Source organism: Notolepis coatsorum (genome assembly GCF_963971535.1).
Source record: "Notolepis coatsorum genome assembly, chromosome: 1".
NCBI classification, from domain to species: domain Eukaryota; kingdom Metazoa; phylum Chordata; class Actinopteri; order Aulopiformes; family Paralepididae; genus Notolepis; species Notolepis coatsorum.
This window is the reverse complement of record NC_140165.1, coordinates 1363709-1387658: the sequence shown is the minus strand read 5'-3', so window position 1 is coordinate 1387658 and position 23950 is coordinate 1363709. Positions and strand designations below refer to the sequence as shown.

The 23950-nt window shown below is 45.2% G+C and overlaps 1 protein-coding gene across 1 annotated transcript in view; it reads right to left on the bottom strand.

Moving 5' to 3' along the window:
• The window catches only part of abcb6a (ATP binding cassette subfamily B member 6 (LAN blood group) a), a 63628-nt gene that overhangs the window by 9899 nt on the left and 29779 nt on the right, over positions 1-23950 (bottom strand). Inside the window, exons 12-15 of the mRNA XM_084316380.1 lie at positions 21601-21658; positions 20762-20866; positions 18034-18208; positions 14601-14713 (exon numbers count right to left, since the gene is read on the bottom strand). Coding sequence (XP_084172506.1) covers positions 14601-14713; positions 18034-18208; positions 20762-20866; positions 21601-21658 — 451 coding nt within the window. The remainder of the gene's footprint in view (positions 1-14600; positions 14714-18033; positions 18209-20761; positions 20867-21600; positions 21659-23950) is intronic.

The window sequence follows — 23950 nt, the reverse complement described above, 5'->3', positions numbered from 1 at the left end:
CTCTTTCGCCGCCTTTGAAGTTTGTCCCATGATCGGACAATAGTGTAGACGGTCTTCCTTTCCGTGATGTGAATCTACGGAAGGCCATAAGGAATGAGTCTGTGCTCATGGTCGGGAGAAGCTCGATGTGTATCGCTCTGGTGGTCATGCATTTGAATACAATACCCCACCGCTTCTCGGTTCCTCTTCCTTTCTTTATGTGCAGCGGGCCAAAGCAGTCCATACCCGTTGAGTGGAATGGCTTGTCACCGATTCAGAGGCGACATGGAGGAAGGTCAGCCATCCTTGGTATGCTGGGCTGCGCGCGCCACTTGCGGCAGTCTAGACATGTTCGCTGGAAGCGTCGTACCGCCTCTCTTCCTTGTAGGATCCAGTAACGACGTCTGATCTCCGCGAAGACTCTTTCTGCTCCTGCGTGATGTACATCCTCATCGTATTTCTTTATAATCAGCTCTGTGACCTTGTGTCGGCTGTTCAATACGATCGGGTATTTAATGTCATCCGGTAGATTGGGGGCTCTGCGTAGGCGACCACCCACTCTGATGAGGGTATGAGCGTCGCTCTCGGGGGCCAGATGAATTAATATGCTGTCGGATGGGACGGGCTTTCCTCCCTGTAGACAGGCCAATTCATCGGGGAACGAGTCTCTCTGGGCTCGCTGCAGTAGAAGCAATTCTGCTTCCTCGTAGTTAGCGGCTGACATTTCAGCGGGGGACTTACACTCCGGGTGGTGCCGCAGGAATGTCCTTTGTTGTGCACTCTCTATGGTAGTGCAATCATCTATGTTGGGGTCTGCGGAGATAACAGTGCTCAATCCACAGAACATAGGTTTCTTATTCTCAGCCTCCTCTTGACTTGCTTCCCTCGGGATAGGCGTGGGCCACTCTCCTTCCGGGAGCTTTAGGAATGCTGGGCCGTCACTGTAGACATTGCGACGGGTGAGGTCATCTAGGGGCATTCCCCGGGTGATGACGTCAGCTGGGTTCTGTTTTGTATCAACGTAGCGCCACTCTGTTTCTCCGGTTAACTCTTCGGTTAAGTCTTGAATCTCGGTGACTGACTCCCACGAAGACTTTGTACTTGCATGAGTCCGATTTGATCCAGGCGAGTACTGTCGTGGAATCTGACCACAGGATTGTTCTAGACACCGGTATGGTGAGCTCACGTTGGATGAGCGTGGCTAGGTGCGCTCCGGCTAGGGCTGCGCAGAGCTCTAGACGTGGGATAGATTGTTGCTTGCGTGGGGCTATTCTCGAGCGGGCGAGGACAAATGCTGTGTAGATCTCTCCCCCCTCTTCTTGGGCCCGCAAGTAGGCTACTGATCCGTATGCGACCTCTGAGGCGTCACTGAAGACGTGTAAGTCCATTTTACATGTCTCTGGCCTCACCGTGGGTGGGAAGTAGCTTCGGCGCATATTAACGCCTGGGAGTGAGTGGAGCTCCATCTCCCACTCTCTCCAGGTGGATATAAGGTGTGCGGGAATGGGGTCGTCCCAGCCCTGGTCCTTGTCCCACAATGCTCGTACAATCATTTTTGCCCTGGTGGTGTACGGTAGAATACATCCTAGCGGGTCATATTGTCGGGCGAGTGTTGTGTACACACTCCGTCTGGTGGTCGGCGCCGCCGCCGGCCTTCCCTGCTCCGTAGTCAGGGGCTTGTGTCTGTAGTGAAGCGAATCTGTTTTGAATCGCCACACCAATCCCAGGGTCATCTCCTGGGCTTCTCCCGGGATTGTAGCCATCCAGGTCTCGCTGCTGGCTGCCTTGTCCTCGGAGGAGAGGCTGCGCAGTACTTGCGGATCGCTGCTGGCCCACTGCCTGAGATCAAAGCCGCCTTTGATCAATGAGGCGCAGAGTTTAATCAGGAGAGCCTCGGCTTCTTCCTGGGTTGAAAGGCTTTGTAGACAGTTGTCTACGTAGCAGCTGTTCTTTACGCTGTGTCGGACCTCTTCGTCCGCTGCTGGGTCCTCTGCTACATGTTTCTGTAGTGCAAATGTAGCACAGCAGGGGCTGCACGTCGTTCCGAAGGGGAGGACTTCCCATTGGTAGATGGCTGGGTGCTCATCTCCTGGCTTCTCTCTCCATAGGAACCGTAACAGGGGCTTGTCCTCCTCTACTAATCTCACCTGCAGGAACATTCCTTTAATGTCCCCGCTGATGGCCACCTTTTCCTGGCGGAAGCGGAGTAGAACGCCGAGTAGGGAGGGGCCGAGGGTGGGACCGGGCAGTAACTCTTTATTCAGATTTTGGGATCCGATCTGGTAGCTGCAGTTAAATACTATGCGGTCTTTACCGTTGTGATGGACCTTGTGGTGAGGCACGTACCACGATTCGGTGGTCTGGTCAGCCTCTTTAATGTCCATCTTTGTGACGTGTCCCGCTGTGATGAGCTTCTCAATCTCGGCGCGGTATACACTCTCTTGGGCGGGGTTCTTGGCTAAGCGCCGCTCCGTGTTCAGCAGGTACCGTTCTGTGGCGTCTGTCTTGGCGTGGAAAGTAGGCATTCCTTCTCGCCGCAGGAGTGGCGTGGCGTATCTCAACACGCCGTTGACCGGGACTCTCTTGGTCCCTGTCTCGAGGAGGTGAATGGCGTAAATGTCATCTTTAGAGCGAATGTCTTTCTTTCCGTTCTTAAAGGGCATTTGTTCCAAGGTCCATAGCCGCTCTACGTGTTGCAGGAGTGCGGTTTCTCCCTCTGTGACTCGGGAGTGGAGACATCTAGTGGCTGTACTTCGGTTGAGAGATTTGGCGAGCGGGCCTTGGAGAGTCCATCCCAAACGGGTCTCGACTGCTGCAGGACAGCCTCGGGGTCCGGTATGAACCCGGTCTATCGGGACAATGAGGTCTGCATGGTCGGAGCCTATCAACAGGGTCGGCATAGCATTGTCTATGAGCGGGATCGGTAACTTGCGCAGATGTGCATATTTCTCCATCAGCTTGGCGACGGGGTATGTGTACCGCGACAGTCCTATTTCTTGGCTGGTGAAAGCGTCTGTAATCTGGTACCGTCGCTCAGGCTGGCCGCTTGCTGCGATAGAGAATGAGACATTCTCGCCCTTTATCGTCTTCAAATCTCGTCTTATTGTCCGAATTGTCATTTGGGTTTCGCTTCCCCGCAGCCCTAGCTGGGCCGCAGCGGAGGCGAGCAGAAGGGTCTTCTCTGACCCGTCATCGAGGATGGCGTAAGTGTCCAGGACTTTATTCTGGTAGCTTAGTGTCACACGCACTACTTTTAGGAGTACTCGGGCTCCACTGCTGCTGGCGGGATCGATGTACATGACGCTCGCTTTGCTGCTGGATGGTGCGGGTGAAGGGCGCCGTCTGTTACTGTCGTGAAGTATGTCCAGATGGGCTCCATCGCACTTGGTGCACCTTTTCTTTAAGCGGCATTCGGCTGCCATGTGTGAGCGCGCACAGCGAAAACAGCGCTTGTTGGACTTTATCCATTGACTTGCTTCCTCCGCGTTCAGCTTGGGGAAGGAGTCACATTGCGCTAGCCAGTGTTCTTTCTCACAGTAGGGGCACACTATCTTCCACTTCTCCGTTCTGGAGGGGGTACTGTGGCTCCTGCTGCTCGGTACTGACTCCGATTGGTGCATCACAGTCACCGATCTTCTTCCATCATTTAGTCGTCTGGTTCCTTCTCTGGAGCCAGGGGTGCTCCGTCCGAATGTATCTAGCCGTAGGCTGCTGACTTCTCTCGCCAGGAAGTCTGCTAGATCGAGGAGGTTCGGTTCGGGGCCATTCGGGTCTCGGTGGTCTCTCTGCCGCCTAAAACGCTCCTGTCGAGCGGGCGGCAGCTTCTCCAAGATCCTTTCCACATTTGAGTTGGCGTAAAGTTCATGCCTCCCCTTCTCTCTCTGCGCTCCCAACATCCCTACCAGGGACTGCACTCTGATGGACAGGTCGTCCAGTGCTCGATTGTCTATTGCTGGGGGTAAGCGGTCGATGTGTCGGATCTCCTGGATCACGTAATCCCATATGCGCCCATACCTCTGGTCCAATGCTACCAGCGCTGCTGTGTATGGGGTGGTGGAAGTCGCGTAGGCGAGCGCTATATTATGTGCGCGGGGTACCTTTAAGTGCTTCAGTAGGATGGCGTATTTATGGCGTTCATCCAATACATCCACCAACATGGTCTCCAGACACATGCGGAGTTCTGTATACTAGGCCCGGTTCTCTTGGATGAAGTCGGGTACCATAGGCGTGCCAATGTATGACGCTGACTGTGGATACATCGGCGAGCGTTGGGGGAGAGGCCTCCTAGGCGAGTCTCCTCCCGCTCCTTGGTATGGGCTGGTACCGGCAGTGTACCATGGCCCGCTTGTCCAGGTGCTGTTCCTCGGTGCGGGTCGTGCGTCGTGCTCACCCGTGTATAGAGTCGGGGGTCTGTAGCGCAGCTCCGCGGGAGTATAGCCTGGGCTGTACCGGACCTCCTGGTCCGGTAGAGTACTGTGCTGTCGTCGGGCGCGGTTCTCCTCCTCTTCCTCTTCGTCTTCAGTTAGGTCATCCAGTGCTTGTAGTCTCTGGTTTAGCCTCTCCACAGGATATGCTGCTCCTTCCCGGTTGCTAGGTCTCGCTTGGACCGGTGGGGGGAGGTGGTCTGTGGGGGGTATAGACCTCGTCTGTTGGTCAAGTTCAGGGTTGTTTACTCGGCTAGGGGATGCCGCCCTGGAGGTGTGTCTAGACGAGTTCCTGGAGCCTCTGGCGGAGGGAGAGGGTGTTGTCCGTCTGATCAGCTGTTCTATTAGTTGCGCTTGCTGTCTGTCGCGCTCTGCGTCCCGTAGAGCACCAGCAGCTGCTCGCTGGCTGTCTGCTCGGTCTCGGGCCACATTCTCTTCCATCTGAATGCGTCTTATTTCTAGACGTATATGCTCTTCTTCGCTCCGCTGCTGGATCTGCAGTCGGTCGCGTTCAGCAGCGGCGTTCAGGCTGATGAGGAAGGCCTGCTGTAGGGTCCTCTCTGCCTCGCTGGGAGAAGGCGGTTGTATAGGGGAGCCTTCCCTCGGGGTACTCCTTGCGGAGCCTTGGAGCTCTATCTCCACGGTGCTCTCCCCGTCTTCTTCCGTGCCGAGTTCTCTCTCGGTAGCGTTGTATTCCTCCCGGGACTCATCGGGGACTACTTCTTCAGTACTGGCGGGGTGTGAAGTCATGTCTGGTTCCCACTGGTCCCCACCGTGAGCTTGGTCAGTTACATTAGAACCCGTAGGGGCCTCTATGGTCGGGGTAGTCTGGGCGTTGGGGTTAGACATACTTTTACTTTCTAGTTTTACCGCGTTTACTGTTAGTAGAAGACTAGGTTGTTGACTGACAGCGTAAGCCTCTAAGTACTGAGGGAGCCGTCGTTCGCGCTGCGGGCGTTGGTTAGGAGGATCGTTTCGTGGAGTGTTCATCATAGGCCATTTCAATATTAATAACACTATATTAATATTACACTAATTACCCTCCGGCTCGAAGGACCAATTGTAACTGAGGGGTACAATTCCCTGACTGTATTGTTAGATATGATACTTACTACCACTACCTCTTGTACTTTAGACTCTGGCCACCCAGTACTAGGCATAAATAATTATGGTAAACACTCCCACGTAGATGAAACGATCCAACACAAATGTACCAAGTCGAAAGTCTGCGTTTAATAATAATTAATACATAGCAAAAGGTATGTAGAGCAATCACTTAATTACATTTATGATTTGAAATAGGATGCACTTTTATGGCAAATGAGTATTCGTTGGTATATCAATAGAGAACGTCCAATCTCTGGTGGCGCAGGCGGTAAATATACAACCTGGAATATTTAAGGAATAATAGCAATGATACTTTAATGATTATAGAACTGGATACACTAGGGGGGGGTTCCGGTCGCTTGTAAGACAACTGGAGAAGGGGGGGGGGGGGTAGAGTCTGGCTGTATCCGTCTGGCCGAGGGTATCCTGGGAGAACCCACGGTTGTGCGGCTCGGTGCCTCAGCGATCCTCGATCCACAGATGAAAGCAGTTGGACTCTCTGTGGGCCGGCTTCCTCCGGTCCACGATGGAGAGACGTGAAGCGACCTCGTCGTGTAGAGCGTCTCCTCACCTGTCGTCCTCTCCGGGGGGGGGGTTTCCAACACACGGCAGTGTTGGTCTTTATCCATAGAATAATCACTGTATACAAAGCATAATCCGTGCCTGGGAAGGCGGGCTGTCGTCGGTAGAATAATCCGGTATGCAGGTCCACTCGCTCGTCGGCTCTGGGGTTCCTCGGGTGCAGCCTCACATGGGGTCGGCCACCCTGGATAAGCAGCCAGTTCTACCCGAAACGATGGGGGTACTGACTACGATAGTATTCTCACCGCACGAAGCACTACATATGAATAGACTATTATTAGCTTAATAGACTACGTCCAACTCGACGATATAGTGCCAAATATGACTATTCAAATATTAATATACACGATGTCTCAATACCGATGGTAGGCCGAACTTGGCCTTACTCCCACACGTGGCGTCGCGGGGAGGCTTTACGTCTGTCACTCTATTGGAGGGTAAGAAACTGGACTAAAAAAGGAAGTCCTACTTTAGTAGCGCAGTATATATACGCACTATGAACAAATAGTACCATTAGTGGTGCGGTAGCCAGATTCCTACGCGGAACTAGGACTTGTTCGTACATGTTGAGCGGTACGTTTGAACTGGGTCTGGGGGGTATGGCAGCCTGGCACCAAGGTCTCGACCAATAGTAGAATGGAGACTATTATGGGATGTTCAGTAGGCTAGAATGGATATTCAATGCATATTGTACAAGGAATATACAAGGGATATCAGGGAATATTAGAGAATATACAAATACAATTAAATATATATAAATAAATACATATATTCGGTTTAATCTGGCCCTTGACAACAGTTAGGGTTAGATCATTTTCCCCCCCATTTCAGATAATGGTTGAAGAAGTGCGTCTTTAGTCGACGGCGAAAGATTGGACGGGTTTCGGCTGTCCTAACTGGGGTGGGCAGTTCGTTCCACCATTGTGGGGCAAGGACTGAGAATAGGCGGCTTCTCCTTGATGACCCTCAACGGAGCTCAGATAGGAGTAGGTCTGAGGCGGCCAGAAGATGCAGAGCGTAGGGGTCTTGAGGGTGTGTAGTTAGAGACCATTGACCGGAGGTAGGCGGGAGCCGTTCCCTTTGCCGCGCGGTATGCTAGGTCGAGGGCCTTGAAGCGGATTCGTGCAGCAATGGGGAGCCAGTGCAGGTCCCTAAGAAGTCTGTGGCCAGCAGGGGTGTAAAGTACTTGAGTAATTGTACTTCGTTACAATACTTAAGTACTGTTTTTGGGGGATTTGTACTTTACTCGAGTATTATTAGGTTTGTATACTTGTACTTTTACTCAATTACATTTCAGAGAAAAAAACAACAAAACTTTTTACTCCTTACATTTAAAATGCAGACCTACAAAGTACAAAGTACAAATCTCGCAGGTCCAACCATTTTAATTAGTATATTTGTTTCTCTGGCCGAACTAACGTTAACGTTATTAATCCTGCGGCCGCTCTTTATTTAAAAAACAGCCAATCAAATCCCCATCAATGCAAAATGAACCCGCCCATACCCATGCTGATTGGTCCTTGTGCAAGACTAGAGGGCGGGGATCTTTGATTACCGTACTTTTCGGACTATAAGCCGCGGCTTTTTCCCCCATTTTTCGACCCTGCGGCTTATATAACGGTGCGGCTTATATGTTGAGAGAAACGGGGTTGATTCAATGTATGTGATGTATAGATTGGGGGGAGATGGTAGCATGTAACGGTGCCAGAGAGGTCGAAGTGCATGCTGACGGTGGAGGCAGGAGACGGTGGTTCAGTAGAGCAGGGTGACTGAATAGCAGCACACTGAGCAGGGGATGTTGACATTCCGATCTAAGACACAACATTGATAAGAGCGAGTGTGGGCCCAGAGAGCAGGAGGGAGAGGGGTGACATCCTTAAAGAAAACAGTAGAAACTGCGTTTTGATGTGTGTAAAGGTTAAACACGGTTGTCATGACAGCGCGTCGCATGACAACCAGGAGAGGGGCGGGGGCTGTCGTTGCTATGACAAAGATCTATAAGTCGAACAGTGTTTCCGAGTGTAAACCAGACCAAGAGCGGCTAAGGGCAGACTACAATCTGACTAGGACTGAGAGACTCTCTCCTTTCATCGAGAGGGGGGGGGGGGGGGGGGGGAGGAAGAATGACACATCATCATTAGCTTCGGCTAACGCGAGGAGGGTTTAGGCTAAAGACCAGGCCTGACCACCATTGGACTGAATAGCAGAGGGACGATAGACTGAACACACCGAAAGATCATTAGAATAGACTTTTCAAGGACAATACAATCTGTTAACATCTGAGCTGAGGCATCTGTTTATAAAATAAACAACGCTTCTCCTTGTAAGGTATTACGCTGTGTCAAAGTGTCGAATTCTTACAAAGGTGGAGAATTATTATGGTTTGCGGATCGTACTAGCGGGGAGAGATAAGGATTATATCAGCCAGTATCTGAGACGTCAGGACCATTAAAATTACACAACGCAGAGGAATTGGATGGAGAGAGGATAACACAAGAAGACGTGGTACTGGCCAGATTGATCAGGATCTAACAATGTGGACAAAACCCGAAAATCGAAATATTGCTTTTTTTACTGCATTGAAATGTTATTTATCTATTCCCTTATTTACTTAATACAACTTGTAAATGAGTTAATTCTTGTTATTTGTCCGACAGTATTGTGTCCCAATGGGAGTCATTCTCTGTAGAGGTGGGAACTTAAAGCTCAATATAAGAACGGCCATGCACCACCAACCACAGAATCGAGAAAGAGCAATCAATCTGTCAATCCTTTCCGTGTCCGGGCCGGGTGAGGTTTCCCGTGTTGAGTCAAATTAAGCCGCAGGCTCCACTCCTTACATATGGTAATTAAACATTAAAACACATGCGGCAGGCGGTTAGGTGGCCGAGCGGAGATTGCGTTCGTCACCAACCCCGGAGCTGTGAGCTGGATTCGCCTGTTCGAATCCAGCTCACAGCTCCGGGGTTGTCACCAGCTTGGCTGGCCGTTCACACTAATACAATTGGCTGTATTAGAGGGTGGGAGAAGCTGGCGGGGTGGGTCCGGGTCGTTGTAAACAGCGACTCCTACAGTTCGTTCGGGGCGCCTGCTAAGCGCGGATAGGACCTGAGGGGGATAGTGTGATCCTCCCACACGCTACGCCCTCTCAATGAGAATCCGCGCTGCCAGGTGAAAAGAAGCGGTGATTGGCTGGACGTGTGTCGGAGGAAGCACGTGGTAGCCTCCACTCTCCCAGATGATCTGACTGTGGGGGGTAAGTGCGCAGCGACCAGGAAGGGATTGGGAATTGGCATACGACTAACATTGGGATGGGAGAAAATCGGAGGAAAATGGAGGGGGAAAAAAAAACACATGCGGCTTATAGTCCAGTGCGGCTTATATATGTACACATCATTCAATTTAGCTGCTGCTGATTATAGTCAGGTGCGGCTTATAGTGCGAAAAGTACGGTAAACACCTGCTATCAGAAGAATAGACAGTCAGAGTGACAAGCTACAGAAGATCGTGAGTGATGAAGAGGACGAAACGGAACATTCCATTGCCCCGGAATATTTTTTATTTTTAACTTTTTAGTACTTAGAGGAAAACCCCAACATTTTGGGAAATTAGCTTATTTGCCATCTACCCTGGAGTTAGACAAGAAGATACATACTTTTTTCTTCTCTGTGCATGCAGTAGGAGTAGGAAGACGTTGGGAACTAGGCTAATGGAGGAACCTACTTCCAGTGACTGACGCTAAGCTAGGCTAACGGTGCGCGTCTTCCTACTCCTACTGCATGCACAGAGAAGAAAAAGGTATGTATCTTCTTGTCTAACTCCAGGGTAGATGGCAAATAAGCTAATTTCCCAAAATGTTGGAGTTTTCCTTTAAAGGTCAACCTCCACGTTGTATTTTTGTTCAATAAACAATGTGGACTAGGCCAACAGTGGCTTTCATGAAGAAGGGGAAAAAAAAGTATTGAAATTGACCCAGTTTTAGCGTTTTTATCAAACATTTTGTCTGCCCAACACAATCACCACGCACGTGCATATTTTAATCAATGGTTCATAACGTGCGTGTGTAATCGAAATGATCGTCACAACAGGTGCAGGGCACCAGGGGGCTCACCAGGGGGCACTGAGAGTCACACAGCTAGTGGCAGGCAGAGAGCCTTGCTACTAGGCCTGCCGCAATAAGCAATAAATCGATTAATCGGCGCAATAATTAAAATGAATGCAATGATTTTGACGGGCGCAATTAATTGCTATTTGCGCGTTTGTTTTAATGAGGCGGAACCAGTACCCCTTGTCAGTCACTCTCCGTGTGGGGGGCGGCTGGCCTTACTACAGAGTACAGCACGGGAGCTCCGTGGGGCACTAGCAACGCCACATAGCTTAACTACATTTCTCAATAGTGTTGCTCCTTTTAACCAAGTAGTGTTCTTTGTAGTGTAGCTATTTTTAGACCCAAGTAGTTACTCGCTACTGCCCGGAGAAACTGGACTGCTAAATAAAGATTAAAGATCTAGCGTTGATGCTATCAACATTAGCTAAATAGCTAACAAACGAAATACAACGTATAGCATAGCTAGCTACAACACAGAATAACGTTAATACAATTACATGCATCATTGTTTACAATGAACAGGTAGGGCTAGTCAAAGGACTGGACACGGGGACAAGTTAAACATGAATTAATTTATTATAACAGGTAGTTTCGAGTCGTGCCTACGCACCACAGGGCTACTATTCTATTATATACGGCTTTGGCGCTTCCTCCTCATCGTTGATTGCCTGTAGTAGCTGCATCTAACGTTAAAACTAACCTAAAGTTATAGTTGTTCACCAACAATCTCAACATTTGTTTTATCATTAGCTCAAAAACACAGAACCGGACGAGACAAGTTGTCCGCTCAATACGTTCTGCTAGGATAATAACAACAATACTTCCGCTCCGGACTGGTGGGTGGGTTTCAAAATAAAAGTCTAAAACACCGGAAAATATGTTTATTTTGTACAGCGTTTTCCTCCACGAGTACTCGAGTAGTCGAGTACATCATGTGATCAATCGATCTGGATTATTTTTGCCCATCCCTAGTTTATCCTGTGCTGAAGTCTCCATTCCAATAGAGATAGTATATATTTTGGTGTTTATTTGATTATTGTTTCACTGCCTTTTTATTTATTACGTTTCCACAGTTTTTTCCTCATACTTTATTAACATTTTGTACATGGTACCGCAAGGTACATTCATAATAAATGTACATGTTAAAAGGATGATACAAAAAGCCAGACGGAGGGCTTGTTTCCACTTTCAGTTTGTTTTATAATAAACAATCAAACTGAGCATTTTTTTTATTTAGGATATTTAAAATATCTTCCAATGTTAAATAAAGGTTTATTGCACTTTGAAACGGTTTCCTTGCATTATTATGCTATTATTATATTAGTAAAAAAATAAAAAGGTTAATTGAAAACTTTTGGGAAATACATTTCTCAAAAAAAAAATCTCTCAAAACCGCAATAATATCGCTTATCGCAATATTTTCTGGGACAATTAATCGCCCAGCAAAATGTGTTATCGTGACAGGCCTACTTGCTACCATAGATATATGCTTGCTACTACTAGCCGAATGAAATGTATCTGTTTCACCTCACTATTGCTCCGTGATTATAGCCATCCATCCATCTCTAAAGCTAACCACTATTTGTAAAAGCCACAACCACGTTACCATATTTGTAATAATGTAAATCAGTGTCGTTGTACACATATTGTGTTTATAACTAGGGCTGACCTTCTAAGCTTTTTTTGGCAATCGAAGCTTCGGGGCCGAGCTTCGATTTTAATTCGAAGCTTCGAAAAAAAATTAAAAAAAAATTAAAAAAAATATTTTTTTTTAATATTTTTTTTTTATCTTATGTTGTGGGACTTGTACAGCACTTTCGTAAACGTTGTTGTTTTTAAATGTGCTCTATAAATAAAGTGGGTTGGATTAATTAATTAAGTAGCCCCTTTCGTGACTGACGCATCCAACAAGGTTTCACTCGGCTGTGTGATTTAATTCAAGGTGGATCGCTGTTGTCGTTTGAACAACTTCAGATTTCATGGGAACTACCAATCCCCCAAATCAAGAATGTTTAAGATGAATGAAGTAAGATTTTGATTATTTGAAATATGGCCTGTGTAGACTAAACTATGCACAGAATTATGTCAGTCTACAAGGTCCGGATTCTACATGGTCCGGCAATGTAGACCTTGTAGACTCCACTACAGACCAATTATCAGTGAATGTTCATGCATTTTTAAGAAGGGCAACTTCCACAAAAAAACAAAGAACTCACCAAAACATCTCAGTAGCACCTTATCTAAATGTTATATTTCATATATGGAGATTCATATTTATTTATGTATTGCATGCATTTCTACATTTTATTTCCTATTTTGTTTATTCATCCCAGTATCTTTCTTTCTTATGTGTGGAATTCTACAAGGTGCGCGCACACACACACACACACACACACCTACACACACACACACACACACACACTTACATTTAGTCATTTAGCTGACGCTTTTATCCAAAGCGACTTACAAGTTCTGTACGACAAGACAGCAAGAAGGGTACAACTCTATCAGCTGAGTAACAATGTTCATCAAAGTGTTGCGTGTTACAGTGTAGGTTAGTTTATTAGGACAAGTGCATGACAGTAAGGTTAGTCACGGTTAGATTTTTTTTTTTTTTTTTTCATTTCAGATAATGGTTGAAGAAGTGAGTCTTTAGTCGACGGCGAAAGATTGGACGGGATTCGGATGTCCTAACTGGGATGGGTAGTTCACACACACACACACACACACACACACACACACACACACACACACACACACACACACACACACAAATCGAAGTAAAAAAAAAGAAAAATTGATTTTTTTTTTTTTGAAAAAACCCTTTTTTTTTTTTTTTTTACTTCGATTTTTTTTTAATGTTCGAAGCTTGTGCCATCGAATCGAACGTTCGAAGCTTCGAAGCATTTAAGACAGCCCTATTTATAACGTTAGTAGATAACATAGCTTAGCTTGGTAGCTATTGTGCTAACAACATATCCCGACATCCGGCTCGCTGGCCGGCATGAACGGCCGACCCAAAATGGTTCTCTCCTCTCTGTACACCCCGTCCCCACGGGTGCCCCTGCCGGGGGGCCCATGGACGCGACGGCGGCGGCAGCCGTAGGGTGCTCGAGCCCGTAAAGGCTAGTGTTACACGATAGCTATGAGCTAACTATCGCTGCGGGCTCCGGCGGCCGCAGTTGTCGAGTCCACAAGCTCCTCCGCGGGGACGGGGGCACACAAAGAGGAGAGAACCACCCGCAGGGACGGCGGGCTATAGGCTAACGTCAGTGAGTGTAGTGGTCCCGAGTCGACTGTAGCAGGGACGGCGGAGATATAGGCTAACTGTGATGCACTGAGTGAGCCACCATTGATCTAGTACTATGACCCGGACGGACATAAGGCATACGTTTCCTGAAGTGACGTCACGGCCGTGCTAGGTGCTAGCGTCTGATAAGCTTTTAGATTCGGCTCATTAATATGCACCTGTTGTCCTGTTGTGACGTCGGCGTTTGATAAGCTTTTTTGATTCGCGCGTGCATGTTATTCGTGCGTGGACCTTTTTAACTCTTTCAGAGTGGCATTTCCGGTGTCAAATGGAAAAAAATAAATAATGAAATTATATACCAATGATGTAAACTACCCATAATTGATCAGTAGGGTTTAACCTGGAGGTTGGGCTTTAAGTACATTTAAAAGTAGAAACTTTTTGAGTGACTGGGGCGGGGAGGGGGTCACAGTATTCAGTAGGATTTTTTTCCAATAAAAATACATATAAAAATTAAAATAGCTATGGAAGATCACATGTTTGACAGTCCATTTGATGTTCATTACAATCGACTGCAGGGTAATATGAAATGCCATGCGGCCTCGAAAATTGTAAAATGTTTCATAAATCATTTAGCAAGAAATCTAAATGTTTACATTTTCTCATCAACTTAGGACAATTGGGAAGGTTGGGCTCAGACAACCGGAGTCGAGGTGCTGTCTTCAAAAACATCTCTCTGGTAGAAAGAATAAAATAGAAATACTTTTTTCTAGAGCAGAGGAAGCCAAGTGGAGCGACTGGCACCTCCTTTCCATAATCAACTCGGACAATAAAATAGTCTGACCATTGTTATGGTCCTATAACTAATCGCAGGATAAATAAGACTATAAATATCAGTATATTCAGATATGTCCAGTTCTATACCGTCTGATTTATAATTCAGATTCCGGATTCAGATTCCTTTAATAAGCCATAATTATTGGTAATTGTTTCGGCAATTACAGTGTATGCATTTTTCCATAAATCTTTTTTTCACATAACAGCAACAACAGACACAGGACAAAGACAGTGCAGTGAAGGATTAATCATTTGAATAAATAATATATAAAGTGTAGTAAAGTGCATAATGACATAAATAATGACGTCTTACCTCGTCCAGCAGGATGATCTGAGGTGCTTTGAGGATGGTTCTGGCGATGGCTACCCTCTGCTTCTCCCCTCCGCTGAGCTTCAGACCTCTCTCGCCCACCTGGGTGTCATAGCCTGCCGGGGGAGACGGACGGACAGACAGATCAATCAATCAATCAATCAAATTTATTTATATAGCACATTTAGACATGACACTTGTCAACCAAAGTTAGGCAACATTCAAAAATGGTTCAGAGACAGGGAAGGAGAATATAACTTAAGAGGGAGAGGGAATCTCAAACAACCAATGGTACACACCACGCTGAAAAGCATGTGCATATCGGTGTGTGGAGTGAAGTTGTGGAATAATTTACCCGAATACATCAAACTGAGTAAACATGTGGCACAATTTAAAAAGCAGCTAAAAAAATACACATTAGAGAAATACAGAAATGAGTATTGAGGATAAACAAAGTTATGTTATATTGTGTATGTAGTGCTGTACTATATTCACTGCTGTCAAGTGAATCAAGTTTTTTCTTTTAATCTTTTAATATAAGTAAAAGTATATTCTATATTGTAATATACTAAATTATGTTATATCTAGTAAAATTAATGGAAGAACAAATATAAATGTAAGGGGGTAGGGATCAATAAGCTTAGCTTCCCTCTACTCCTTTTTTGGACATGTCTGCTAACCAAACACATTGCTCTTGACCTTTTGTTTATAATTCTTTTTTTTACATTTTTTTAATGTTTTATTTTTTAATGTTTTTTAATTTGTTGTTATGATTGTTTGGTTTGACGGAACAAGATACCGTGAGTTGTTTGGAGAAATATGGAGAATAACATGTTCAAAAATAAACATTTCATTCATTCATTCAAAGTGCTTCACATAGCTAAGAACAAAGAAAAGTATAGAATAAACAGAAGAAGAAAAAAACAACAACGGATAGACAAGGAAACAAAACAACACGTCAACAAGCAAGGCAAGAGTCAAAGTGAGTCAGGGAAGGCCAGGCAGTATAGATGGGTTTTGAGTTTCGATTTAAAAGACTCGATGGAGGGGGCAGATTTTATGGGCATGGGGATGCTGTTCCAGAGGTCAGGGGCTGCGACCGCAAAAGCATGCCCTCCCTTAAGACTTGAAATTAGACCTACAGTACGGGTGGTTAAGAGACCCTTGTCAGCCGTTCTGAGGGCCCTGACGTTGGTATATAGGGGGTGAGGAGGAGGTCTGCTAGGTAAACAGGGGCCTTACCATTAAGGGCTTTGTAGACCAATAGGAGAACCTTGAATTCTGTTCTGTAGCGCACAGTGAATGGAGGCAAGAACAGGGGTGGGTCCTTCTGCTCAGGACAACACTGTGTGCCACAGGTGTAATACCAAGGCTAGGTCTAGATAACTAGCCAAACCAATGCTTGTTGTTTGAGAGGACTCTTCAGATATTCTTTAAATGAATGATGAATCAATGAATTTATTTATATTGCACTTTTCTAGACATTCAAAACGCTTTATGTGAGCGCATGCTTTACCAACTGCTCGCCTGTTTTTACTGCAACACTACTATCCCCGACATCGAAGAAGGGAGATCCCCCTTGAATGGCCCTTCTAAGGTTTCTCTCCTCCACACTGCCTGTGGTGCATTTTTTTTCCTATTGCTGGTTTTAGTGAGTTTTTCCTTACCTTCGTGTGGGGTCTGGGAGTGTTGCATTTATATAAATCTTTTTGGACTTTATGGTGTTTTGTTCTTGACCTATTGTGATGTTTCTTCTTGACTTGTTTAAAGAAGACGTGTCCGGCCCATGGGGACATTAACGTGTGTTGTCGGGCCTTACAAATACATTTGATTTGATTTATAAATGTAGGGTGGAAATTGCCTCCTTCCAGATTAATGTGGTTGGGGAATCAGTACGCCTATAATAACCATCTACGAAATCCTAACATCAAAAATATGGACAATAAACAATGTTTAATATCTTCTAAGTCAGGCCTTTAAAACGGTACTGAAAACATCTGGTATCATCCTATAACCTTGTCTGTTACCATCAGGGAAGCCTGTGATCCATCGTTTATAATGTCTACGTTTTTATTTTCAATACATGAAAGAAAATATGATTTGAGAGATATTTGTAAATTTACTGTTCAAAAAGCTAAGAAAGGGATTAAAAGGAGGTGTATTTCTATTATTGGGGTTAACTTGTGGAACAATGCTGATATACAGTTAAGAATTAGTCATTCGCTTTTGGTTTTTAAGAAAATGGTTTGTAAAGCTATTTTTGAAAACTACAAAAGGTGAATAATACTGTGTACCTTTTTCTTTTAGAATACGGTTTTGAAGTCTTAACTGTAAAATCAAATATTGTTAAATTATTGTGCATATTGTATTGTGTGAGATGATGACTGAATAAACTACTACTACTACTATCTATAACCTTGTCTGTTACCATCAGGGAAGCCCATGATCTATAATAATAATAATAATAATAATAATAATACATTTTATTAGGTGGCGCTTTTCAGTACAACCACAGTCTGACACCTGGGAGCCGCCCAGTACAACCACAGTCTGCCACCTGGGAGCTGCCCAGTACAACCACAGTCTGACACCTGGGAGCTGCCCAGTACAACCACAGCCTGCCACCTGGGAGCTGCCCAGTACAACCACAGTCTGACACCTGGGAGCCGCCCAGTGCAACCACAGTCTGACACCTGGGAGCTGCCCAGTACAACCACAGTCTGACACCTGGGAGCCGCCCAGTACAACCACAGTCTGACACCTGGGAGCTGCCCAGTACAACCACAGTCTGACACCTGGGAGCTGCCCAGTACAACCACAGCCTGCCACCTGGGAGCCGCCCAGTACAACCACAGTCTGACACCTGGGAGCCGCCCAGTACAACCACAGTCTGACACCTGGGAGCTGCTGCCCAGTACAACCACAGTCTGACACCTGGGAGCTGCCCAGTACAACCACAGTCTGACACCTGGGAGCTGCCCAGTACAACCACAGTCTGCCACCTGGGAGCCGCCCAGTACAACCACAGTCTGACACCTGGGAGCTGCCCAGTACAACCACAGTCTGCCACCTGGGAGCTGCCCAGTACAACCACAGTCTGCCACCTGGGAGCTGCCCAGTACAACCACAGTCTGCCACCTGGGAGCTGCCCAGTACAACCACAGTCTGACACCTGGGAGCCGCCCAGTACAACCACAGTCTGACACCTGTTGGCCACTGAGCAACTCCACTGGAGCAGTTGGGGGTTAAGTGCCTTGCTCAAGGACACTTCAGCGGTCGGTGTTCAGGGGATGGGAGAGAGTTATTAATTCACGTCCCCAGCCCAGATTTTTGTCCCCTGCCGGTCCGGGGGATCGAACCAGCGACCTTGCGGTCACAAACCCGCTTCTCTAACCATTAGGCCACCGCTGCCCCTCCATGACCCTGGGTCCGTTACCTTCAGGGAAGCCCATGATCTTGTCGTGGATGTCTGCGGCGGCCGCCGCGTCCTCCACCTCCTGGTCGGAGGCGGCGATGCGCCCGTAGCGGATGTTGTCGCGGATGTTGTCGTTGAAGAGCACCGTGTCCTGGGGCACCACGCCGATGTGGGCGCGGAGGGACGCCTGCTTCACCTGGAGGCGGGGAGAGAGCGACATTTCTTTATTGGGAATAATAATAACCCCCTGGAGATGAAACCATCTCGTTTTCAAGGGGGTCCGCAAAGACAAAGACACAGAGTCATTTGACAATCTTATAGAACAAAAACAACAAATAACAAAACAAAAAAGACCAAACCAAACAGAAACGAAAAACCACAGAGTAAGCAACGCCAGCCAAGAAAATACAAAATAAAAAAAGCATACAACAGTAACAACACAATGACAAGAACATAAACTGCAACAACACCAGCAATGGTTCTCTTATTATGATATTGAGGTCCAAAGTGTAAGCAGGTGGTCTCACCGTGAGAGGACAGCAAAGTTTTAAACAATTTAAAAGACGATGTTGAACGGATGTGGACAGGTAGCTTATTCCAGTCGGATGGAGCTTTAAACATAAAAGATTTTTTGACCAGCTGATTTAAAGGTTTTTGGAACCGAAAAAAAAAAGTGTTGAGTACAATGACAAAGTTGATAATTAGAAGTGAAAGGTAGGGATGTCCGATATTATCGGCCTACCGATATTGGCATAAAAATGTGATATCGGAAAATATCGGTATCGGTATTTTTTTTATTTATTTCTTTTTACATTTCTATAACCTTTATTTACCCAGGCAAGCAAGGAAGAACAAATTATTATTTTATTTATTGTCAAAGTATGCATAATGTTGTGTTAATTACACAACAAGAGATTAATTACCTGAAATTATTCCGTTTTTTGGGGGGGGAAACCCTGCATACCGTATATCGGTATCGGTTGATATCGGTTGATATCGGTATCGGAAATTAAGAGTTGGACAATATCGGTATCGGTAAAAAAGCCAATATCGAGCATCCCTAGTGAAAGGTATACTGTTTAAGGTATTGAGGATAATTAAAATTAAAACAGGGAGCAGGTCGACGATGAACGCTGAGCATGTGCCGTATGTAAAACACAGTGCTGGGTACACGCAGGACCAACCAGTTCAGTGTAAAACAGTGGTTCTCAAACTACGGGTCGCGACCCAAATTGGGGTCGCGGGTAGGTGACAGTGGGGAAAGTAAAAAAATATAATAATAATCCTAAATAAAATGGGGTCATGGTATGAAAAAGTTGAAGAACTCCTGGTGTTCTAACTAGAGGGCACTGGCTAGAGAGCACACCTCCACCAACGGTTAACCCTTTCACTGCCACACTACATAAGGTTAACCCTTTCACTACCACACTACATAAGGTTAACCCTTTCACTACCACACTATAGACAGTTAACCGCCTGTAGTGCGGTTGTGAAAGGGTTAACAATTTTTCCCGTGTGGCAGTGAAAGGGTTAACCTTCTGTATTGTCGCAATGAAAGGGTTAACCCTTTGGTAGAGTGGCAGTGAAAGGGTTAACATACCAGATTGCCAGGTCCACATCGTGGATCTTAAAGTATACCAGTCTTTTTGACATGTGGGTTCCAAGTAGGGATGTCCGATATTATCGGCCTACTGATATTGGCATTCAAATGTAATATCGGAAATTATCGGTATTCAAATTTGTAATTTAATTTTTTTTAACATTTATTTAACCTTTATTTACCCAGGCAAGCAAGTAAAAACAAATTCTTATTTTATTTATTGTCAAAAGTATGCATACTGTTGTGTTAATTCCACGACAAGAGATATGTAATGTTAATTACCTGAAATTATTCATTTTTGGGGGGGGGGGGGGGGGGGGGGGGTATCGGAAATTAAAGAGTTGGACAATATCGGTATATCGGATATCGGTAAAAAAGCCAATATCGAACATCCCTAGTTCCAAGTCATTCTTGCCTTGATACAAAAAAATCAAGGCGGCATTCTTTTTTCACAACCGTTACTGAAAACGTCATTTTAAAAGTTACAATTATTATTTAAAAATGTTTTGGAATCTCCCAAACGTCGTTGGCGGAGGCAATGATCACGAGAACAGTCCCGTTAAACTAAAGAAAAACAGAAAAGCGGGCGGCTACGTGGTGCAGTGGGCAAGGCGCTCACCACGAATACTGGAGACGCTGGGTTCGCCTGTTCGAGCCCAGCGCTCCACATTGCTTTCAGTTTAGCTGGTCGTCCGTACTAATACACATTGGCAGTATTAGGGGGAGGGAAACTGATGGGTGGGGATCGGGCGTTGTGGACAGCGACTCCTACAGGTCGGTTGGTGCGCCTGCGCAGTAGAATCAAGAAGCGACGGGGGCGGGGCCCCTCCAAAGCGCAGACCCCCGATGCTGAAAGATCGCGCCGCGCAGCTGAAAAGATGCGACTGCTGTTACCTCGAGTATCGGAGGGGACTCGTGCTATGTATGACTTAGTCCACATTGCAGCCGGCTTGTGGGAGGCAAGAAACAGCGTTCGAGACAGGGGAGGGTTGAATTGGATGATACGAAATTGGGATGGGATAAAAATTGAAAATGGGAGAAAAAGTGGATAAAAAAAAGAAAAGCATCTACCGTACTGATCTGTGTTTTTATGATGATGATTTTTTTTTTATTATTAATCACGAGGTGGATTATGTCCCGGATGGATACCTTGGAGATGTCCTGGCCGTCGATGCGGATGCAGCCTCCCTGGACGTCGTAGAAACGGAACAGTAGCCTGATGATGGTACTCTTACCGGACCCGGACTGGCCCACCTGGTGCGCAGAACAGAACAGAACAGAACAGAACAGAACCACACCGATGTCGTCAAGAAAACAAGTCATGGAGAGAGAGAGAGGAAACGAGATGAGGCAGGAAGTTAAAACCGAGTTAGTCACTTACAAGTCCACTAGTTGAAAGTCTATATACAGTACGTATATACAGACACTATATTTCTCTTAAAACACTGAGTGAGTTACAAGTCATCTGTAGTAAACACTAGGGCTGACCTTAGAATTTTTTTGGAATTCGAAGCTTCGGGGGCCGAGATTCGATTTTAATAAAAAAAAAAAAATTAGAATTTAATAATAAAAAAAAAAATATTATGTTGTGGGACTTGTACAGCACTTTGTCACTGCTGTAAAGTTTAAACCTTTTTAAATCTTAGACAAACAAAACACTTTGCTTTCATGAAATATTGTAAGCAGTCATTTGAGGCTTTATAAAAGCAGCACAATGAACACAAATCTGTCGGTGCCGAGTCCGACCTCATCTTAAATAACAAACAGCATTGCTTGTTGTAGTTAACAAGGAGAGGCAGAGTAGATTTTGCACCAAAAAAATTCTAATAATATATATATATTTTTTAATATATTACATTTTTATTTTCATATTCGAATCCCATGCCCATCGAACAAAGCTTCGAAGTATTTAAGACAGCCCTAGTAAACACTAGTAGTAGATTTCCACAAACTTGCATCCATGCTGTAACGTTACTGTCCAGACTCACCAAGGCAACAGTGTGTCCTGGCTGCACGGTGAACGACACATCCCTGAGAATCTCCTTCCTGTAGCACAAGAAGAAACACAGAAACCAAGATTAGTACCATCGGTGATTCCCATACATAGATTTGTGGCCGAGCACAATATCATTATTATCAATATCACATAACACAGGCCCACCGCAAACAGGTTTCCCCAAACGCGTGTAGCCTATTCAATACTAAAGTTATATCATACTTTATGTATTCAATACTAAAGTTATATCATACTTTATGTATTCAATACTAAAGTTATATCATACTTTATGTATTCAATACTAAAGTTATATCATACTTTATGTATTCAATACTAAAGTTATATCATACTTTATGTAGTCAATACTAAAGATATATCATACTTTATGTATTCAATACTAGTTATATCATACTTTATGTATTCAATACTAAAGTTATATCATACTTTATGTATTCAATACTAAAGTTATATCATACTTTATGTAGTTAATACTAAAGATATATCATACTTTATGTAGTCAATACTAAAGTTATATCATACTTTATGTAGTCAATACTAAAGTTATATCATACTTTATGTATTCAATACTAAAGTTATATCATACTTTATGTATCCAATACTAAAGTTATATCATACTTTATGTATTCAATACTAAAGTTATATCATACTTTATGTATTCAATACTAAAGTTATATCATACTTTATGTAGTCAATACTAAAGTTATATCATACTTTATGTATCCAATACTAAAGTTATATCATACTTTATGTATCCAATACTAAATGTTGTGAAGGGCCAGATTAAACCGAATATATATATTTATTTATATATATATATTTAATTGTATTTGTATATTCTCTAATATTCCCTGATATCCCTTGTATATTCCTTGTACAATATGCATTGAATATCCATTCTAGCCTACTGAACATCCCATAATAGTCTCCATTCTACTATTGGTCGAGACCTTGGTGCCAGGCTGCCATACCCCTCAGACCCAGTTCAAACGTACCGCTCAACATGTACGAACAAGTCCTAGTTCCGCGTAGGAATCTGGCTACCGCACCACTAATGGGACTATTTGTTCATAGTGCGTATATATACTGCGCTACTAAAGTAGGACTTCCTTTTCAGTCCAGTTTCTTACCCTCCAATAGAGTGACAGACGTAAAGCCTCCCCGCGACGCCACGTGTGGGAGTAAGGCCAAGTTCGGCCTACCATCGGTATTGAGACATCGTGTATATTAATATTTGAATAGTCATATTTGGCACTATATCGTCGAGTTGGACGTAGTCTATTAAGCTAATAATAGTCTGTTAATATATAGTGCTTCGTGCGGTGAGAATACTACCGTAGTCAGCACCCCATCGTTTCGGGCAGAAAACTGGCTGCTTTCCAGGATGATCGACCCCATGTGAGATTGCACCCGAGGAGCCCCAGAGCCGACGAGCGAGTGGACCTGTATACCGGATTATTCTACCGACGACAGCCCGCCTTCCCAGGCACGGATTATGCTTTGTATACGTTGATTATTCCATGGATAAAGACCCCCGACACTGCCGTGTGTTGGAACCCCCCCCCCCTGGAGAGGACGCAAGGTGAGGAGACGCTCTGCAAGACGAGGTCGCTTCACGTCTCTCCTCCGTGGACCGGAGGACGCCGGCCCACAAAGAGTCCACCTGCTTTCATCTGTGGTCCAAGGATCGCCGGCGCATTGAACGGCACTACAGTGGGTTCACCTGGGATACCCTTGGCCGGATGAGGCAGCCGGACTCTACCCCCCCCCCCCTTCCTACTCCTGTCGGCTTACAAGCGACCGGATTAACCCCCCCTAGTGTATCCAGTCTATAATCATTAAAGTATCATTGCTGTTATTCCTTAACTATTCCAGGTCGTATATGTACCACCTGCGCCTTCAGAGATTGGACATTCTCTATTGATATACCGACGAATACTCTTGCCATAAAAGTGCATACTAATTCCCATTCATAAATGTGATTGATTTGATTAAGTGCTTGCTCTACACACCATCGCTGTGTAGAAATAAAGACCTATTTCTAATTCGTACATTTGTGTTGGATCCGTTTCATCTACGTGACAGTGTTCATCATAATATATTTATGCCGAGTAACTGGGTGGCCGAATATTAAGTACAAAGGTAGTGGTAGTAAGTATCATATCTAGTAATACAGTCAGGGAATTGTACCCCTCAGTTACAATTGGTCCTTCGAGCCGGAGGGTAATTAGTGTAATATTAATATAGTGTTATTAATATCGAAATGGCCTATGATGAACACTCCACGAAACGATCCTCCTAACCAACGCCCGCAGCGCGAACGA